We start from the raw sequence: 16,768 nt of genomic DNA, 5'->3' as shown, positions 1-16,768 counted from the left end.
CTGTTCATGTGACTGTTGAGAGGCTAAAATCGGGACAATTTTAAGAGTGATCTTTGGAAATTTGTGCTGTGTTCTAACACAAGGCTCCGGCGACTTAATACAGCCATACAATACGCAAGTGTATATGATTATTACACCCAAAATCACTCATGACTCGTAAGTGGAACAATACATAAATATGGCCTCTCAAAAGTGTAAATGTTTCGTGTGATGTTTGTTACACTCTGATCCGGAAACGTCTTGCAGCTGAGTGAGGCAGGCGCACTTTAAATGTCAGAATGTCAGAAATACTTGACAGATTGGGACTGATGCTTGCTAATGTTTCAGGCCATTACAGAGAGTAAGTTTGTCCTAAAAGGAAGGTGCAATTTTGACAGGAGGCGATTTTTAAACTAAGCATGTCTTTACCTTGGAGTCCATGTCTTGTTGAATACGCTACTTTTGGGATCTTTTTTAACGCGGTGTGATGTTTTTAGGCTACAGGCAAGTGTTTCCCTTGTTTCTACTTGCATGACTTGCGTGACCACATGTGGATCCATTCAGCTTTTCAAAAGATTAATTGATGGAATTATCATATTTGGATAGAGGTACTTTACAGTATTGGAAGACTTGGCGAGTCCACATTATGTAGATCACGGACATCAAGTGAAAATCACCTCTGAGTGATGTTCAAATCCTTATTTTTACTCGACTGCATGTCCTCGTGCATCTTGCCAACTGTGGAAGTTGTATTTCAGTAAAACATAGGAACTGAGCAGAAAAAACACAATGATGTGGAGGCGCCTTGTGTCGTTTCTCAACCTTGAGTCAGAGTGTGAAACTAACATGCCAAAAATACACTTTGAGTGAAAATGTGGATGTCTTCAAGAGCCATGTGCGATATTTTCTTTGTTTTTCTTGTCCGCCAGATACCCTTATCATGAAGTTGCATAAAAACACCTGCTCCACTGGCCACACAGATAATGTTTTGAGTTATAAAATGATAAATGGGCATTTTGCCCCCTATTTTTAAGAACACACTTTGGTTCAGCCTGGCCTGTAGTTAAACATCAGGTTTGCTTGAGCCAATGGGGCTGACCATTAGCTAATGAAGCACGTATTTGTGGTATGTATACTTTGTCCTGTGTAGATTTGCAACAGCTGTGAATAAATAAGCACAGCAGATGCTGCCTTGTGAAAGTGTTTGGATGAACCACTTGGGCATTTGTTGGAAAGGTCACATGATTAGAAATTGATGATGCCAATGACATGCCTCACATGATGTCACTATGGATTCTATGATCTCAATGGGTTGCCTTGGCTTCTTATCAACAAAAATGTTATGAGTTGGAATGAAAAGTTTGAGCACTACTAACAATTTTTTTTGACCCGAAGTGTGAGATATTTACACCCGAGACACACTATATGCTGGCGGTGCATAGAGGTGAAATCCCTGAATGTGAAATGAAGCAATGTGATTGTTTTCGAACACCTTGAGAACCTCCTGCTCACTTTTCAGTCTAAACCACACGGAGATCAGGGTGAAATCCACGTACGCATATATTTTTGGATCTTTTGGCAATGCCATTGTATTTCTGGATTATTTTGTTACTATTTAGCCCTTAAAATGTATATAGCGGAAAACACAGAATAGGCCGAAAAAGCAGCTGTTGAACCCCTTTTTAAAAAAGCAGCTGTTGAACCCCTCTTTAAAGTAAACTGCTGTATTTTAAGCCAAAAGAGCAGTTGTGTGTGATAGAACAATATATGTCTATATGCTGCATAGCAGTTTCATGACGCATTATGCCCCGGACTATTTTTAATTCTTCCGTTTTACCCTGGAGACCCCCGTTTGCAGACACTGTGCAACCGCTTTTGTTTCAACCCAGCCATAAAAAGAAGGTAAGTAATTATATGTTATTCGAAATGTCTATCATTTATGGCTTAGAATAATTAATTGACAGCTAATATTTAGTTTTAAAAAAAAACAACTTTAACAAATTTTTCACTCGCATATTTTAAACTTTTAAGCAACTTACGTCAAAATAAAAAAAAAAAAAGAGTGGCGATAAATAGGTCACTGATATCTACTGTATAACTATCGTTTAGTTGTATTTTTTTTGTTACTGTCTCATTTTCCCCCAATATTTTAGATAATAAATAATTGAGCCAAACAAAGAAAAAATGGGGGGGGGGCGTTTAAAAGGGTAAATATTTGAAAAAGAAAATCTGGACCACTCTTTGTTGTCTGTGACTTCTGCATCGCAACGCTTGTTGTGTTACCGTGTTTCACCCATAAGATCCTAAAAAAAATCCGGCTGTGGCCATTCACAGCTGTGTCGTGACACTCGGTGATACATGCTACACGAGTTTTTAGATCGAAACATGGTAAGTACGTGATAATATCGCGTTATAATCATGGTGTCTTTAATTATGCTCTCTCATGTTCTCACCTCGAGTAACCGGAAAGCCACAAAAAGACATACATTGCAGTGTTTGAATTGCTTATTATGGGGTGATATTGATGTATTAGATACATTAGATGCTTAAATCATAAAGCCAAAGTCTTATGCTTCAAGGCTAAATACAATAAATATTACAATAAATAGTGTTATATACTCACATTTATATGTTCCCTTCATGCAGAAGCTTTTATTCTCAGTATCTTGCATTCACATTCTTTAATCATAATTGAAAAATTTCAAAAGCCCAACACAAAAATGTAAATATTATGGTATTGAAATTTGACCCCTAAAATTCCCCTGGAACTGTTTTGGGTGGGGGGCCACAGATTAAAATCAAGCCAAATCAAAAAATTTATGCAGTAAAGTTATCATTAACTATACAGCTAACTCCCCGTTTAGCCATGTTTTTTTACAAAATAAAACACAGGGCTAAATTACAGTGTATCACAAACGTGAGTACACCCATCGCATTTCTGCAGATATTTAAGTATATCGTCCAGGCCCGTCTGCGGTTCGCTACAGAGCATTTGGATGATCCAGAAGAGGACTGCGAGAATGTGTTAAGGTCAGATGAAACCAAAATAGAACTTTTTGGTAGAAACACAGGTTCTCATGTTTGGAGGAGAAAGAATACTGAATTGGATTCGAAGAACACCATACCCACTGTGAAGCATAGGGGTGGAAACATCATGCTTTGGGGCTGTTTTTCCTGCAAAGGGACCAGGACGACTGATCAATGTAAAGGAAAGAATGAATGGGGCCATGTATCGAGAGATTTTGAGTGAAAATCTCCTTCCATCAGCAAGGGCATGGAAGATGAGACATGGCTGGGACTTTCAGCATGACAGTAATCGCAAACACACAGCCGGGCAATAAAGGAGTGGCTTCGTAAGAAGCATTTCAAGGTCCTGGAGTGGCCTAGCCAGTCTCCAGATCTCAACCCCATAAAAAAATCTGTGGAGGGAGTTGAAAGTCCGTGTTGCCCAACGACAGCCCAAAACATCACTGCTCTAGAGGAGATCTGCATGGAGGAATGGGCCAAAATACCAGTAACAGTGTGTGAAAAGCTTGTGAAGTTAAAGAAAACGTTTGGCCTCCGTTATGGCCAACAAAGGGTAACTACCAAAGTATTGAGATGAACTTTTAGTATTGACCAAATACTTATTTTCCACCATGATTTGCAAATAAATTCTTTAAAAATCAAACAATGTGATTTTCTGTTTTTTTCCCACATTCTCTCTCATGGTTGAGGTTTACCCATGTTGACAATTATAGCCCTCTCTATTCAATCTCTGCATTGCTGCAGAGATTGAAGAGGTGGGGGCCTGTTAGTGCTCAGACCATACGCCGCACTCTGCATCAAATTGGTGTGCATGGCTGTCACCCTAGGAGGAAGCCTCTTCTGAAGACGGTACACAAGAAAGCCCGCCCGTCTCATCAGACCGTTGGACATTGTTCCAGTAATCCATGTGCTTTGTTGACATGTCTTCAGCAAACTGTTTGCGGGCTTTCTTGTGTACCGTCTTCAGAAGAATTATCAAAGACTTCAGTAGACATAAAGGGATCATCTTGAAGTGTTCGTTATTCATTATGTACCAGGATGGGTGTCCAAAAACTTTTTTTTTTTAATTGAGAAACCTAAAGAAAAGGTCCCCAAAGATGTCTATTTTTCAGTCACTTGATTTAACCTACTTTTAAGGTGTCAAAAAATGTCCTCCTGTTCAAAAATTTTCTTCCCCCAGAAAATAGAGATTTTAAGCTTTCCAAAAATGTATCACACAACACATGCATACAGGACAATTTTGAAATTTGGCCAAATTGGAGGTCTCAGAGCGGAACTTCAAGTCACCTGAGTGACTCTATTCACCTCAAAGTGGAAACAAGTACATTTTCTCATTAGACAATTAAAAAAAAAATTTCCCGTGAAATAATATTGAATTATCACAAGAACAGTCTATTTGTCTCATATCCTTAGAAAGAAGAGGATAAAGACTGTGGTCTGCAACTCTCCATCACTCTGCATCACTCTCCACCACTTGAGCTTTCTGTCCATTACTGAAGCTATTTCATTAAGTGGATCGGTGGGTGGATATGTGCCATCTGTGCTACTCAAGGGAGCTGAATTAAGATTTTATATCAAGCTTGAAATGTTTATCCACTTGTCTTAAAGTGGATGCAAATGAAAAAAAGACCACAATTGTCATCAAAAATTAAAATGGGTGGTGGTGGTGGGGAATTAATGTTGGCCTGGCTAGAGGAAAATTAGTCTATTGACTGAGCTGGTGTCAAGTTTCTCTGCTGCTTTCATTCCAGACACACCCACCCACCCTAAGCCCCACATTGATTTCATGGCCTATGACTCAACAACAATGTCAAAGCTGTCCTGACCATAATGACATAATGGACAAGCTAGGGACACTTTCGGATGACTTCTGAAGTGACTCTGGTTACTGTGGAAGTATTCTGTGTCTTGCTTCCAGATATTTTGAGCACACAGAAAAATACTACATTATTCCATTCTTGGTTCTGATTTTTGTAAAGGCAGAAGTCAACAGGTTGTGTCAAGTAAGTGTAGCCATATTTTCCCACCTTTGAGTGGAGAAAATATGCCATTATATGACTCATTTGATTCAATTTCATTTTAGAAAACCCATGTCAGTAGACACAGTGTCTAGGATATTTACTAAATTGAGTCGATTACCGATTAGCCATTACCGATCAGCTTCATGTAATTTTAGAATTGGGCACTGCAGAGGAAGGAGATGTACATGTCTGACCAGCTGGAGAAAGCATTATTGAACTCATCCGCTGCTGTCACTTTTGCTACAGAATTTTCTATCAGTTGCATTGTCATTACATGCTGATGTCTATTCATTGAATACCAACAACTGAATTCTAATCACTGCTTGACTGAGCTGTTGTTCCACCATCAAATTAAATCAATTATACACATATGTAGTTATTTCGAGCCCTGTTAAGGTAAACCAATAAGCCAGTGATGGACGGAATAGAGGAGAGGTTGTGGCAGCAAGGGTAGGATAATTTCAAATTACAGGTAAATATTTAATTTAATTCCATTCTTAAAATAGAAACCAAACATGAAAACTAATCAAATTACAGTTTAAGCCATGATAACTTCTCTTGTGGCTGTTGATCACTCCTGCAGTATGTTATTATTCAGTTTGGGATAAAGTCTGTAGTGTTTTTGTGAAAACCAGAATAGAATAGTTTCCTTTGGGAGCCACCAGTGTATTTATGGCTGACAGAGAGGGAGAGAGAAGGACAGCTAAACAGATGTTTCAAATAGGGCTGCAGCTATCGGTTATTTAGGTACACGATTAATCTATTGATCGGTTAGTTCAAATAATTGAGTAATCTGATTACAAACATGTAAAAATGTGTTGCAGAATAGATTTTAGGACATGTCACACAAAGAAACAAGTAGGGATGTCTTGATTCGATCATGTGATCAGAAATCGGGTAGCGCCATTTTTCAAAGGATGGGAATCAGGTGGAAAGGATCGGGTTTTTAATTTTTTTTTAAAAAATGTTGTTTTTTTTTTGCTTCATGCTTATACAGCCTGCTGCTTTTCTTGGCAAGCAGGCAGCTGGAGGTGGCTTGTTAAAGTTAATGATGATTGACAGGCATTGAAGCTTTGATCTTACCAGAGAAGCTTGGGAGCGTTGCCTTCAAAGGCGCCGAAAGCATCAATTATCGTTTAGCTTGTTAAACACTAGCGGTAGTGTGTGTGGCAACTCATTGTGTGTGTGGGGGGGATGTAAGTAGGTGACTGTTCTCAGCAGCGTGAGCGAATTTGTGTGGACTCACTCAATGAAGTATTTAATAAAGACAAGCATTTTTCTACGTTATTCTTGTTTAAAGTTGATTCACATTATGTAGGCGGCACGGCGGGACAGTAACATGTAAACTTTTTCGAAGAAGAAGAAGATCGAAGGTATCGGATCAGGACTTTTTGTCGGCAGATTCTGAGAATCGGGTGACTCCGACTCAGGTTGCAAAAATATGTGATCGGGACATCCCTAGAAACAGGTGTTTATCCCTGCATTAACATTTATTTTGGATTGCTAAGATTGCACTTTCAAAAGAGTATTAAATGTGAATACAAAATCAAATTTCTGAGTCTTCAAACTACGCAGAATCGAAATTTCATTTCACAAGAGCAATAAATGCATTTAAAACTAAATTAAAATACCTGAGCTTAGCCTCAAACGGTATGAAAAAAAAAAAATTAATCATTAACTTGCATAACCAAAGTCCACTAGCTAAATAAAATGCACTTTTTTTAAGCCTTTAATAAATTGTCCAAAAACATACTGTATGTTGGTTTTAACAGCAAGCAGCTGAATTCAGAACATAATTCAGCCATCTTAGACGAGTTATGGCATATTTACTGTTGCCACTAGAGGGCAGTGTATCCACCCAAATCAATACAACTAAAAGCAACACTTTCAAAACAAACCATTACGTCACTAATTAAACGAATCCTCGAAGCAGCAAAATTTGATTCAAAGCTTTTTTTCTAATTGAAATACTCGAGTTAATCGATTAATCATTGCAGCACTAGTTCAATCAATACCTTAATGGTAATGAAATAACACTGAGCAATTTCAGTGCTTTTCTTTCTATCATCTTTTGAGTTAATTTATAATCTTTTTTTTTTTCATATAGAGTCTCTAAAACATTAGAAAGACCATTTTCTGCAAATCACTGTCCACCTATGTGTGAAAACTAAATTCTTTGAATTTCAGCTGTAATTTGTAGATGTAGATCACTTAGTCATTTTTTTACCTATCATCATTACTATATTTTTCCCTCTTCTCCAGAAACTTGTCAAGATGCCACTACAGGATGGGGAAGAGCCGCCTCCTAATGGGAGCCGGCCTGATAGCCGACTGAAGAGCAAGAAGCCACCCAGTCTTGTCATTGCGATACCCACGCCTGAACAGATGATGTCTCATGATCCCACTAAACTGGTAGGTGGACCACTTCCACCTCAAACACTTTTTTTTCACAGTCTTACACAGGCACAGTTGTCATTTTTAATTTTCCACACAATGTTAAGGGATGTCACGATACCAAAAATTTAGTAGTCGATGTCGATACCATTGAAATTCCACGATTGTCAATACCATTTCGATACCACGGTAAAAATAAACAATAAATCCAAGGTACTTAAACGTACCCTCTTTTATTAGATGTAAACAACAATACTGTGTGCTTATACAGAAAAATCGGCATGGAACTTTAAAGTATCAAACAATAAAATACAATTCTATGCATAAAAAAGAAATAACACTGACTGTTTTTACTACTAACCCACGCGCACACAGAATGCAATCAGTAATTTACAGACATGGTCTGGTGAAACCGATTTTTGTGATAGTTTATTCAAAATGTTTTTTGACAGAATGACAATGAACTCTGGCTGAACGATACTGGAAAAAATTTACATTGCGACTTTTTGGGGGATTTGCGATATATTGCGATATATAAGACGACTTGAGTAGCTTTGTTTAGGAAGGCTTTGGTTGACTCAACATGACCACATTGTATTCATATACAGTGCCCTCCATAATTATTGGCAACCCTGAAAAAGATGTGTTTTTTAGCTTCTAATATTTTTTTTAATTCAAATAATATGGGACCTTAATGGAAAAAAAGAGAAAAATCCAACCTTCAGTACAAGTGCATTCATTCAGTGGGGAAAAAATCCCACATAAAGAAAAAACTATTTGACATCAAATAATGTGTGTCACAATTATTAGCACCCCTGGTGTTAATACTTTGTAATGGACCGTTATGATAAAAAGTAATATTTAATGTTATAATTACACTCAACAACGGCCGATGTTGCGGGAAATAGAATATTTAAGCACAACTGAGCCTTTTTAAGTATGCTCATTTCACACTGTATTCCTAATCAACCTGTTAACCTGTGGACTTTTACAAAAAAAGGTTTTTGAACATGTTCCTCAGTTTGGTAGAAAAAGATTGGTAGAAAATTATATATAACAGTATTCTGTATAACAGTATGTTAATCACCCGGTTTTCCAAGGCAGAGGGGCATGTTGGACAGCTGTTTATATACATTGTAGGCAGGAGGCCAAAACTTCCCCCTCTGCCGGCCCCTTGTTCTGAATACAAACACGGCATTTCAGGACCACTGAGTAGAGAGTAAACTTTTTTAATGGCGCATGTTGCCGCTCTTAAACTGCTCTAAAAAGCATTTACTGTAGAACCAATGCATACATTTGTCACCAAGTACCAACCAACCAACGCACTTTCTTTTCCTGAATTACAGGGGAATTAAATTTGTAAATACCATGCTCCATGGTGTACTTAAGGTAACTTGTGAACAAGCCAGGGTTTGTCAAATCTAAAAGATAAATATTATACTGCCCCCATTTTAAATAAAATGTTTTGCAAACAATAATACATCCAAATGATAAAAGACACATACAGTTGGAGTAGTGCATGTGTACATTTCACTGTTTAAAAGATTTATGTAGCAATAATGGCTTCTGCAATGTTTTTGCTACGCTTGCCCTCTTATTAACAATAGATAACTAAATAATGCACACTGAAACAGTTCACTCTACACAAACATGCACAATAATACATGAACATTTAGCTTTCATTTTATAAATTTTGAGATTGTATTATAAACTTAGATTGCTTTAACAACTCTTAAGAATAAAGATTCTTCCCATTTTAATTCTTTTTCTTCCCTGTCCACTTTCTCTTAATTCACATCCAATGTGATTACCTTTACGGTCATATTAGCTTCACCAACTGAATGATTAATTTAACTTTTTGGTTGAAACCTCATCTCTATACTTATTTGGGTATTGTATAATTGTCTTGAATCCATGTTTACTGGGCTTTCTCAAGGAATACAAAAATAATTATAAAATAAGTATAAAATAAGTAACACTTTATTTGAAGGTGGCGTCATAAGACTGCCATGAGACCGTCACAATTATGACATGACACTATCATGCGCATTAATGAATGCTTATGACATATGTCATTCAGTATCATCCGACAAATAATTATGTCACTAAAACCATTTATGTCCAGCTCGGATCTTTTACATCCATTCAAAAGTGAGATAATTTGTCGGATGACACAAAATGAAAAAAATCTGTCATGTCATAAACATTATGGTCTTATGACAGTCTTATGGCGCCACTGTAAAATATAGTGTTACTAAATATCATAACTAACAATTAATGAAACAACTGGAACAGTAACTGAAGAAATAATTATCACAGAACATGAATTTTGATTGTTATTTCCATCTGTAGCGCTGCAATGCATGCTAGGAGGCATGTGGGACGAAAGAGTGTTGACAGCAGGTGGCAGCAGAGGTTGACTGTCTCCCCCAAGAGAACAGTGACGGCCTAATTAAGCTTCTTGAAGCAATGAAGCTTTGCAGCCAATCGGTTCAAAGCTACATGGTGGTGCATTTAGTCTTATGACAGTCTTATGATGCCGCTGTCAAATAAAGTGTTACAGGTTAATATCTTTAGGTGTAAATATCCCATAATACAGTGAGGACAGCTGTGCTTATTGTCCAGTGCGGCTTATCTATGAACAAATGCTGTTTTCGTGTCAAATTTGGTTATAAGCTTATAGTCAGCTGCGCCTTATATCGCGAAAATTGTGGTATTTTGTTTCGATCCAAAAAGTCTGTTTAGGATGTCTGTCAAGACAGAGCCACGGATGGCCACAGCCGGACTTTTTGGGTATTTTATGGGTGAAACACGATAATATAACCAGGGTCGCAATACAGAAATCCCAGACATCATGGAGTGATCGAGATTTTCTTTTTTTCTTTCTTTTTTTTTCCAATTTTCTTTGGTTGGATCGATTATTTATCATCTAAAATATCAAGGGAAAATGTGACGGTAGCAAAAAAAAAAAATACAGTTAATGCATTTACAGACACTATTTTTTTCATTGTGACATAATTTGTATAAAATATGCGAGTGAATAATTTGACAGGTTTTTTTTTTTTTTTTACTAAATATTAGACCTGAATTAATGATCCTAAGCTAAAAAAAATACTTCCCTTCTTTTTATGGCTGGGTTGAAATAAAAGCGGTTGCGCGGTGTCTGTAAACAGGGGTCTCCAGGGTAAAACGGACAAATTAAAAATAGTCCGGGGCCGTAATGCACCATGAAACTGCTATGGCATCATATAGACACATTGCTCTATCAAACACACCAGTTCTTTTGGCTTAAAATACAGCAATTTATTTTAAAGAGGGGTGTAAGAGCAGAAACTGTATTTTCAGCCTTGTTGTGTTTGCCGCCATTTGCCATTGAAATAATATTAATGTGTGCATTTGCATAAGAGTGCTTCAGCTCAATGTCTGAGAAAAATTAACTCCGTATCACGGTTTTCTGAGGTTTATTACCAACTGTAGGGCTTTGACCTATTATTGTGAACTGTATTCTCGAGTGGGATGGCCTTCTTTGTTCACCAGGAGACCAGGACACTGGTACTTATTTACAAAGGTATTCTTGGTCTCTTGCCTTTTTTACATTTGCAATTCAATCACTAAGTGATGACTCTTGCAGTTTCCATTCACACAACATTTTGCTGCTAACCTGAATTTGCCCGCATAGAATTGGTTTGAATGGCCTGTGCCTTCACTGCTCCTCTTACATGGAACCTGTTGCAAAAGGACTGGAAACTAACGCAACTGAGCTCAGTAAAATATTTCAAGATTTAAACTAAGAGCATTTTAGACAGACTCCTTAATCTGTGACTTTTATACAATTTGAATATAATTTAATTGTGTTTATAAATGTGTCGTAATTGCAGCTTTTTGCTGCCTCTTGCCCAGGACTCCCTTGAAAATCTTTTTTTTTTTTTTTTTTTTTTTTTTTTTTTTTTTTTTTTTTTTTTTTTACATTACGGTGGGAGAGTTCCAGGTCAAATAAAGGTTAAATTGTAATTTTTGTCTTGATGTCCCGAGTCCTGACAGAATTGAGTTATAAGAAACGATTGGATTCTGAGCAAAATCTAATCATGTCCAAGGACCTAAACTGTTATTGTTTTAACCTCCAAACTACGGTACTCTTACGAAAATTAAGTTTTTTGTTTTTTTTTAAACTGACATGTAATCCAAGCCATGGAATTTCAAATGCTCTTCTCTCATGTGTTTTACCCAAAGAAATACATCAAATGTATCACCTTTATTTCTGGTCTGGGCAGCCCCTTCGGCCGCTGTTGAAGAAAAACATGAGTGGCCAAGCAACCAGTTCCGTGTCTGCAAGTATCAGCGGAGCCGGAGATGCAGGCCTGTCAGCCTCAGAAAGAAGGGAAAAATTTGGAAGACAGACCTCACTCTCACAAAGTATACGCAAGTAAGACAATGTTTTTTTTCTTTCTTCTTCCTGAGCAAAAGGCTTCCAACACAACATCAAACCTTTCTGATCTCATTCTGCACCTGTAGGAATACAGCCCAGTGGTTTGGGGTAGGCGAAGACTGTGAGACCAAACAGCAGGTGTGGCAGAGGAAGAGTCTGCGCCACTGCAGCCATCGCTATGGCAAGTTGAAGGCACAATACAGGGAACCTGACACAGCCACAAGCATTGAACAGAGCCTGGAATCTCCAACCCCACACAAGATGCCAAAGGTAATCTGTAGTCAAAAATATGTGAATGTACTAAGTGAATTCCTTAATTTTCTTGTATTAATTCATCATAACGTGGTCAGATCTTTATTAAAATCGCAAGAATTATGCTTAAATACCACATGAATCAGACAGCCCATGAATATTGCTGAGCTGCCTCAATTTTGGTTTTTGCATGTCTGATTTACAACTACAGGAAATGTTTGTTTTGAGGTAACTGCTGGCAAAGAAGGATCAACCAGTTATTAACCCTTAAATACCTGCAACATGAAGCAATTAACGGAGAATCCCAAAATTTGAAAAATAAGGTCCTAATGAAACTTTTTTTTTTTTTCAAATTTGTAAAAAGAAAAGTCAAAATGAATGTGTAATAATATCTATAACCCTAGCTAAATTCTGTTTTTTTTCTCATGGAACCTGCAGATGCATGTGTTGACTAGCATCTATTATTTTTTTTTTTCCCAAAAAGAAATGTCAAAATTCTACATTAGTCTCAAAATATTGAAATTTTAGTTGTATCAAATGTGATACATTTGGCAATAAAGGGTTAAGTCCAATGATTTTATTGTTCGTTATATTTCTTAGGATTGAGTAGTATTTGTTTGTGCTTGTGGTTTTCATCATCATCATCAGGTTATATTTTGTGACCAATTGATACAGAAATTTAAACAATCCCAAGCGGTCTATATATTTGTTTTTGTAATGTACTGAAAACACTGTAGTCACTGTAGTTAATATTATTTTGCCTTCTGTTAAGCTTCCTCTAAAAAAGAAACTCAACACCAATCGCTGATCTTCTCCTTTTTGCTAGATTGTCGACCCCTTGGCACGTGGACGAGCATTCCGTTACCCAGAGGACATAGAAACTCGCTCACCAAAGGCTCCCATCACCCCTGGGGTCACCTCGCTCAGCTCTTTTACCAGCCAACGCTCAGGGTATAGTCGCTTGCCCAAACGTAAAAGGGAATCTGTCGCCCGCATGAGCATCCGTGCTGCAAATAACCTGCTGAGGGTGGGTGAGACGCCAGGAAGTCTGTGTATGTGTGTGTCCATGCATATGTTACAACTAGTTGCACAGATACCATTTTTGGCCCCTATACACCCAACCAACACCTAGCTTTTTCGTGTAAGCCAATGCGGATCGATACTGTACTGCGTTTTGTGAAAAAACATTCATTTTTTTACTAAACTACTGCATACTTCCTTGAATCTTAAGTAATTCCTTAGACATTGCTATAACTCATTGGCTGCCATTGACATTAATAGATGCCCAATCTGTTCATTCCATCTTTTTTCAGTGGTAGGGCTGAACGTTTATTCGCTGGACGTCTACTATTGATAAACTTTAATTTCACAACAGGAGGCTGATTGTTCACCACACAATTAAACAGCTGTCATTATCCTGGGAAGGGTGGCACACGCTCCTTTTTTTCTTAGCTGGCAGACATCTTGGGTATGCCGACCGGCGGTTGGAGACTAGATCTCAAAAAGTACATATTTCATAGCATTTCTTCATGGTCCCAGATGCAGGGTTTCCCCTAGAATTTTTTTAAGCTGAGGTGGTGGTGGGCTACATAGGAGTCGGACAGCATGCCGGGGGCGAAATTGTTTCATATTAGGGCTGCAGCTATCAAATATTTTAGTAATCGAGTATTCAACTGAAAATACCATGGATTAATGGAGTAATAGGATGAAACATATATTTAAAAAAAAAATTTAATCTCTATCTCGGCGGACAAACCGGCCGACATCGGGCTGCTTGTCACACGCCACTATCGCTGGCCGATGAAGTCAAGCATGTCCTGCTTCACTGGCCAACAACTGGCGGCTTGTCACATGCCATGGTCGCCGGCCGATGAATTCGAGCACGCCGTGCTTCACTGGCCGACGGCAAGCAATGTCACCCACAAAATACATGCCACCTCCTTATTAAAATGTGTGCCATGATCCCTGCATTTGACATAAGATAAAACACGTAGCTACCTCACTTTCTCGTCCGTCCAATGGTCCCTCGACTGTCGGAATTCCACACCACTCCCTGGTGTAGCAACAAAACGTTGGGCTGGCGTGACACAAAAAATAAACGAATTAATAAGCAAAATCTGCTGAATCTACTTTCCTTTTGCATACAATAGATGGCTGTATAGTGAAGATGATTTCATTGTCTGACTCTTCCTCAAACCTAGACTATGGTTGGAAGTCACTCATTTTCATGGCGCGGGATTCAAAAAGTTGAATAAATATATCTATCGCTTACACACACAGCCAAGCGGTCCATTTCATTCAGGCGCATAAAATACTGCGGGTAATATGAAATAAAGTTTCTGGTGTCATATGCACTTCAAATTAAAAAAAAAAATCTCATTTGCAATGCGTGGCGGCTTTTATTTTGGTGTGGCGGTGTGCCACAATCTTTTCTAGGTAGGGGAAACCCTGCAATGACGTCACTGTAGTGCCGTATTCATACTGATACTACTATCGTTACATCTTTATAGTTACGACTGCATTAGTAGTCACAAGAGTTGACTGTTTTTCTTTGAATGTAATGTGGTAGAACAATTGCTCAGAACTGATTTTCCTATATCTGGTGACAATAATGATTAATATTGGATAATTTTTTTTCACCAGGGCCGAAGCGGCTTAGCTGGTTCCTTGACAGGTCGCAGCTTTCCCAGGAGGAGCTTTGTCAGGCCGAGTTGGCTGGATGAGGACACTGTAGACTCTGCAGACATGTCTGAGTCACTCTTTTTTAGCAAGGTTAGCCAGAATGTAGAGTAAATGCTCAGTCATTATTATACAGTAATTTCAGATGGCTTTTCTTTCTGAACTGTTTAACATTTTACACCTCTTCCTTGATGTGCAGTTATCCAATAATTCCCAATGCTGACAAAACTGTCATTTCTAGGTTGATGTCCATGATGAATTGTACTCTATGGCTGATGATGTATTTGAATCACCACCACTGTCAGCTGCCTTTGCCCCCTGTGAGCAACCAGATCAGAAATTCTCAAGCCTGTGAGTAAAATCCCCCAAATCATCTGCAATGGATATTAGAATTTTACAAAGCCTTGTTCAGATGCCATTTTCATATATACATAGGCATATAGAAATGAGCCCCTGAAGAATTATTTTAAAGCATTTTTCACCTTTTATGTAACCTAAAAATGTACAACCGAATTTAATTAAAAAATATCGTAAAGGGGGAGTAAATATAAATAGTAGAGATATCAGTTATTATAATGAGACAGGTTGAGGCTGCACCCATAATGAACTACCAGTAATCCTTTCCGTTGATGAGTATGCAGCGAGAAGGAAGGTGTTATGGGGGAACAGAAAGGTAAATACGAGGGGCTGTCAAAATTATCGCGTTAATGGGCGGTAATCAATTTTTTAAATTAATCACGTTAAAATATTTGACGCAATTAACGCACATGCCCCGCTCAAACAGACTAAAATGACAGTACAGTGTAATGTCCGCTTGTTACTTGTTGTTTGGTGTTTGGCGCCCTCTGCTGGCGTTTGGGTCCAACTGATTTTATGGGTTAGTACCATGAGTGAGCATGGTGTAATTATTGACATCAACAATGGCGAGCTACTAGTTTATTTTTTGATTGAAAATTTTACAAATTTTAATAAAACGAAAACATTAAGAGGGGTTTTGATATAAAATTTCTATAACTTGTACTAACATTTATCTTTTAAGAACTATAAGTCTTTCTATCCATGGATTGTTAATGCCATCTTGTTTTATTGTTATAATAAACAAATACAGTACTAATGTACCGTGTGTTGAATGTATATATCCATCTTGTGTCTTATCGTTCCATTCCAACAATAATTTACTGAAAAATGTCATATTTTATAGATGGTTTAAATTGCGATTAATTATGAATAATTAAATTTTAAGCTGTAATTAACTCGATTAAAATTTTTAATCGTTTGACATCCCTAGTAAATACAAAAGGAGAGAGACAGAACATAAGAACAAACAGCAACAAGAAATCCATTCAACGTCTACACTAACTATGAATATAGTAGTAGTATGTCCTTCTAGAATCCTTGATTCAATGTTAAACACTCCAAACGAACAGATAGCAATTAAGGACATGGATATGGTTAAAAAAATTCTACAGCATGGACAAATGGAACTGGAAACTGTGAAAAGATATGTGGACACTATGAATGAAGTAGAGGTTGAAAGAGACCCGGATAAGAATTTTTTTTCTGCTATAGTTAAAAGCTGCAATTATTTCACCCAAGAACAGTACAGGAACAGTGTAAAATCTGAGAACAAACTGTCAATCATACACTTTAATAGCAGAAGTATGTATGCTAATTTTGAATCTATCAAGCAATATTTGAATACTTTTTCCCATCCTTTCAAGATCATAGCTATTTCCAAAACTTGGTTCAATATGGAGAAGGGTATACATTTTTTTCTTGATGATTATGAGTTAGTTTATATGAACAGAGCAAATAAAGTAGGGGGTGGGGTGGGCCTATATATTCATAAATCCATTAAATTTACTGTCCTAGCAAATATGACGTTAGCAATTGATGGCGTAATGGAATGTTTATCTGTAGAGATTATAAATGATAAAAAAAGAATATAATTATATCGTGCATATATCGGATGCCAGGTTCGAATATAGAA

The 16,768-nt window shown here is 37.5% G+C and overlaps 1 protein-coding gene across 9 annotated transcripts in view; it reads left to right on the top strand.

Annotated features, from left to right (window-relative positions):
- Nucleotides 1–16,768, top strand: part of LOC130920009 (inactive rhomboid protein 2-like) — a 63,130-nt gene that overhangs the window by 14,649 nt on the left and 31,713 nt on the right. For all 9 annotated transcript variants that reach the window (XR_009064072.1, XR_009064070.1, XR_009064069.1 and 6 more), the window contains exons 2-7: nt 7,290–7,439; nt 11,693–11,844; nt 11,934–12,117; nt 12,926–13,126; nt 14,743–14,871; nt 15,020–15,129. Coding sequence is in view for 4 of the 9 variants with exons in the window: in XM_057842747.1 (XP_057698730.1) it covers nt 7,302–7,439; nt 11,693–11,844; nt 11,934–12,117; nt 12,926–13,126; nt 14,743–14,871; nt 15,020–15,129 (914 nt within the window). In the remaining 5 variants the exon portion in view is untranslated. The remainder of the gene's footprint in view (nt 1–7,289; nt 7,440–11,692; nt 11,845–11,933; nt 12,118–12,925; nt 13,127–14,742; nt 14,872–15,019; nt 15,130–16,768) is intronic.

Source organism: Corythoichthys intestinalis, chromosome 8 (genome assembly GCF_030265065.1).
Source record: "Corythoichthys intestinalis isolate RoL2023-P3 chromosome 8, ASM3026506v1, whole genome shotgun sequence".
NCBI classification, from domain to species: Eukaryota; Metazoa; Chordata; class Actinopteri; order Syngnathiformes; family Syngnathidae; genus Corythoichthys; species Corythoichthys intestinalis.
This window is presented reverse-complemented; position numbering and strand designations above follow the sequence as displayed.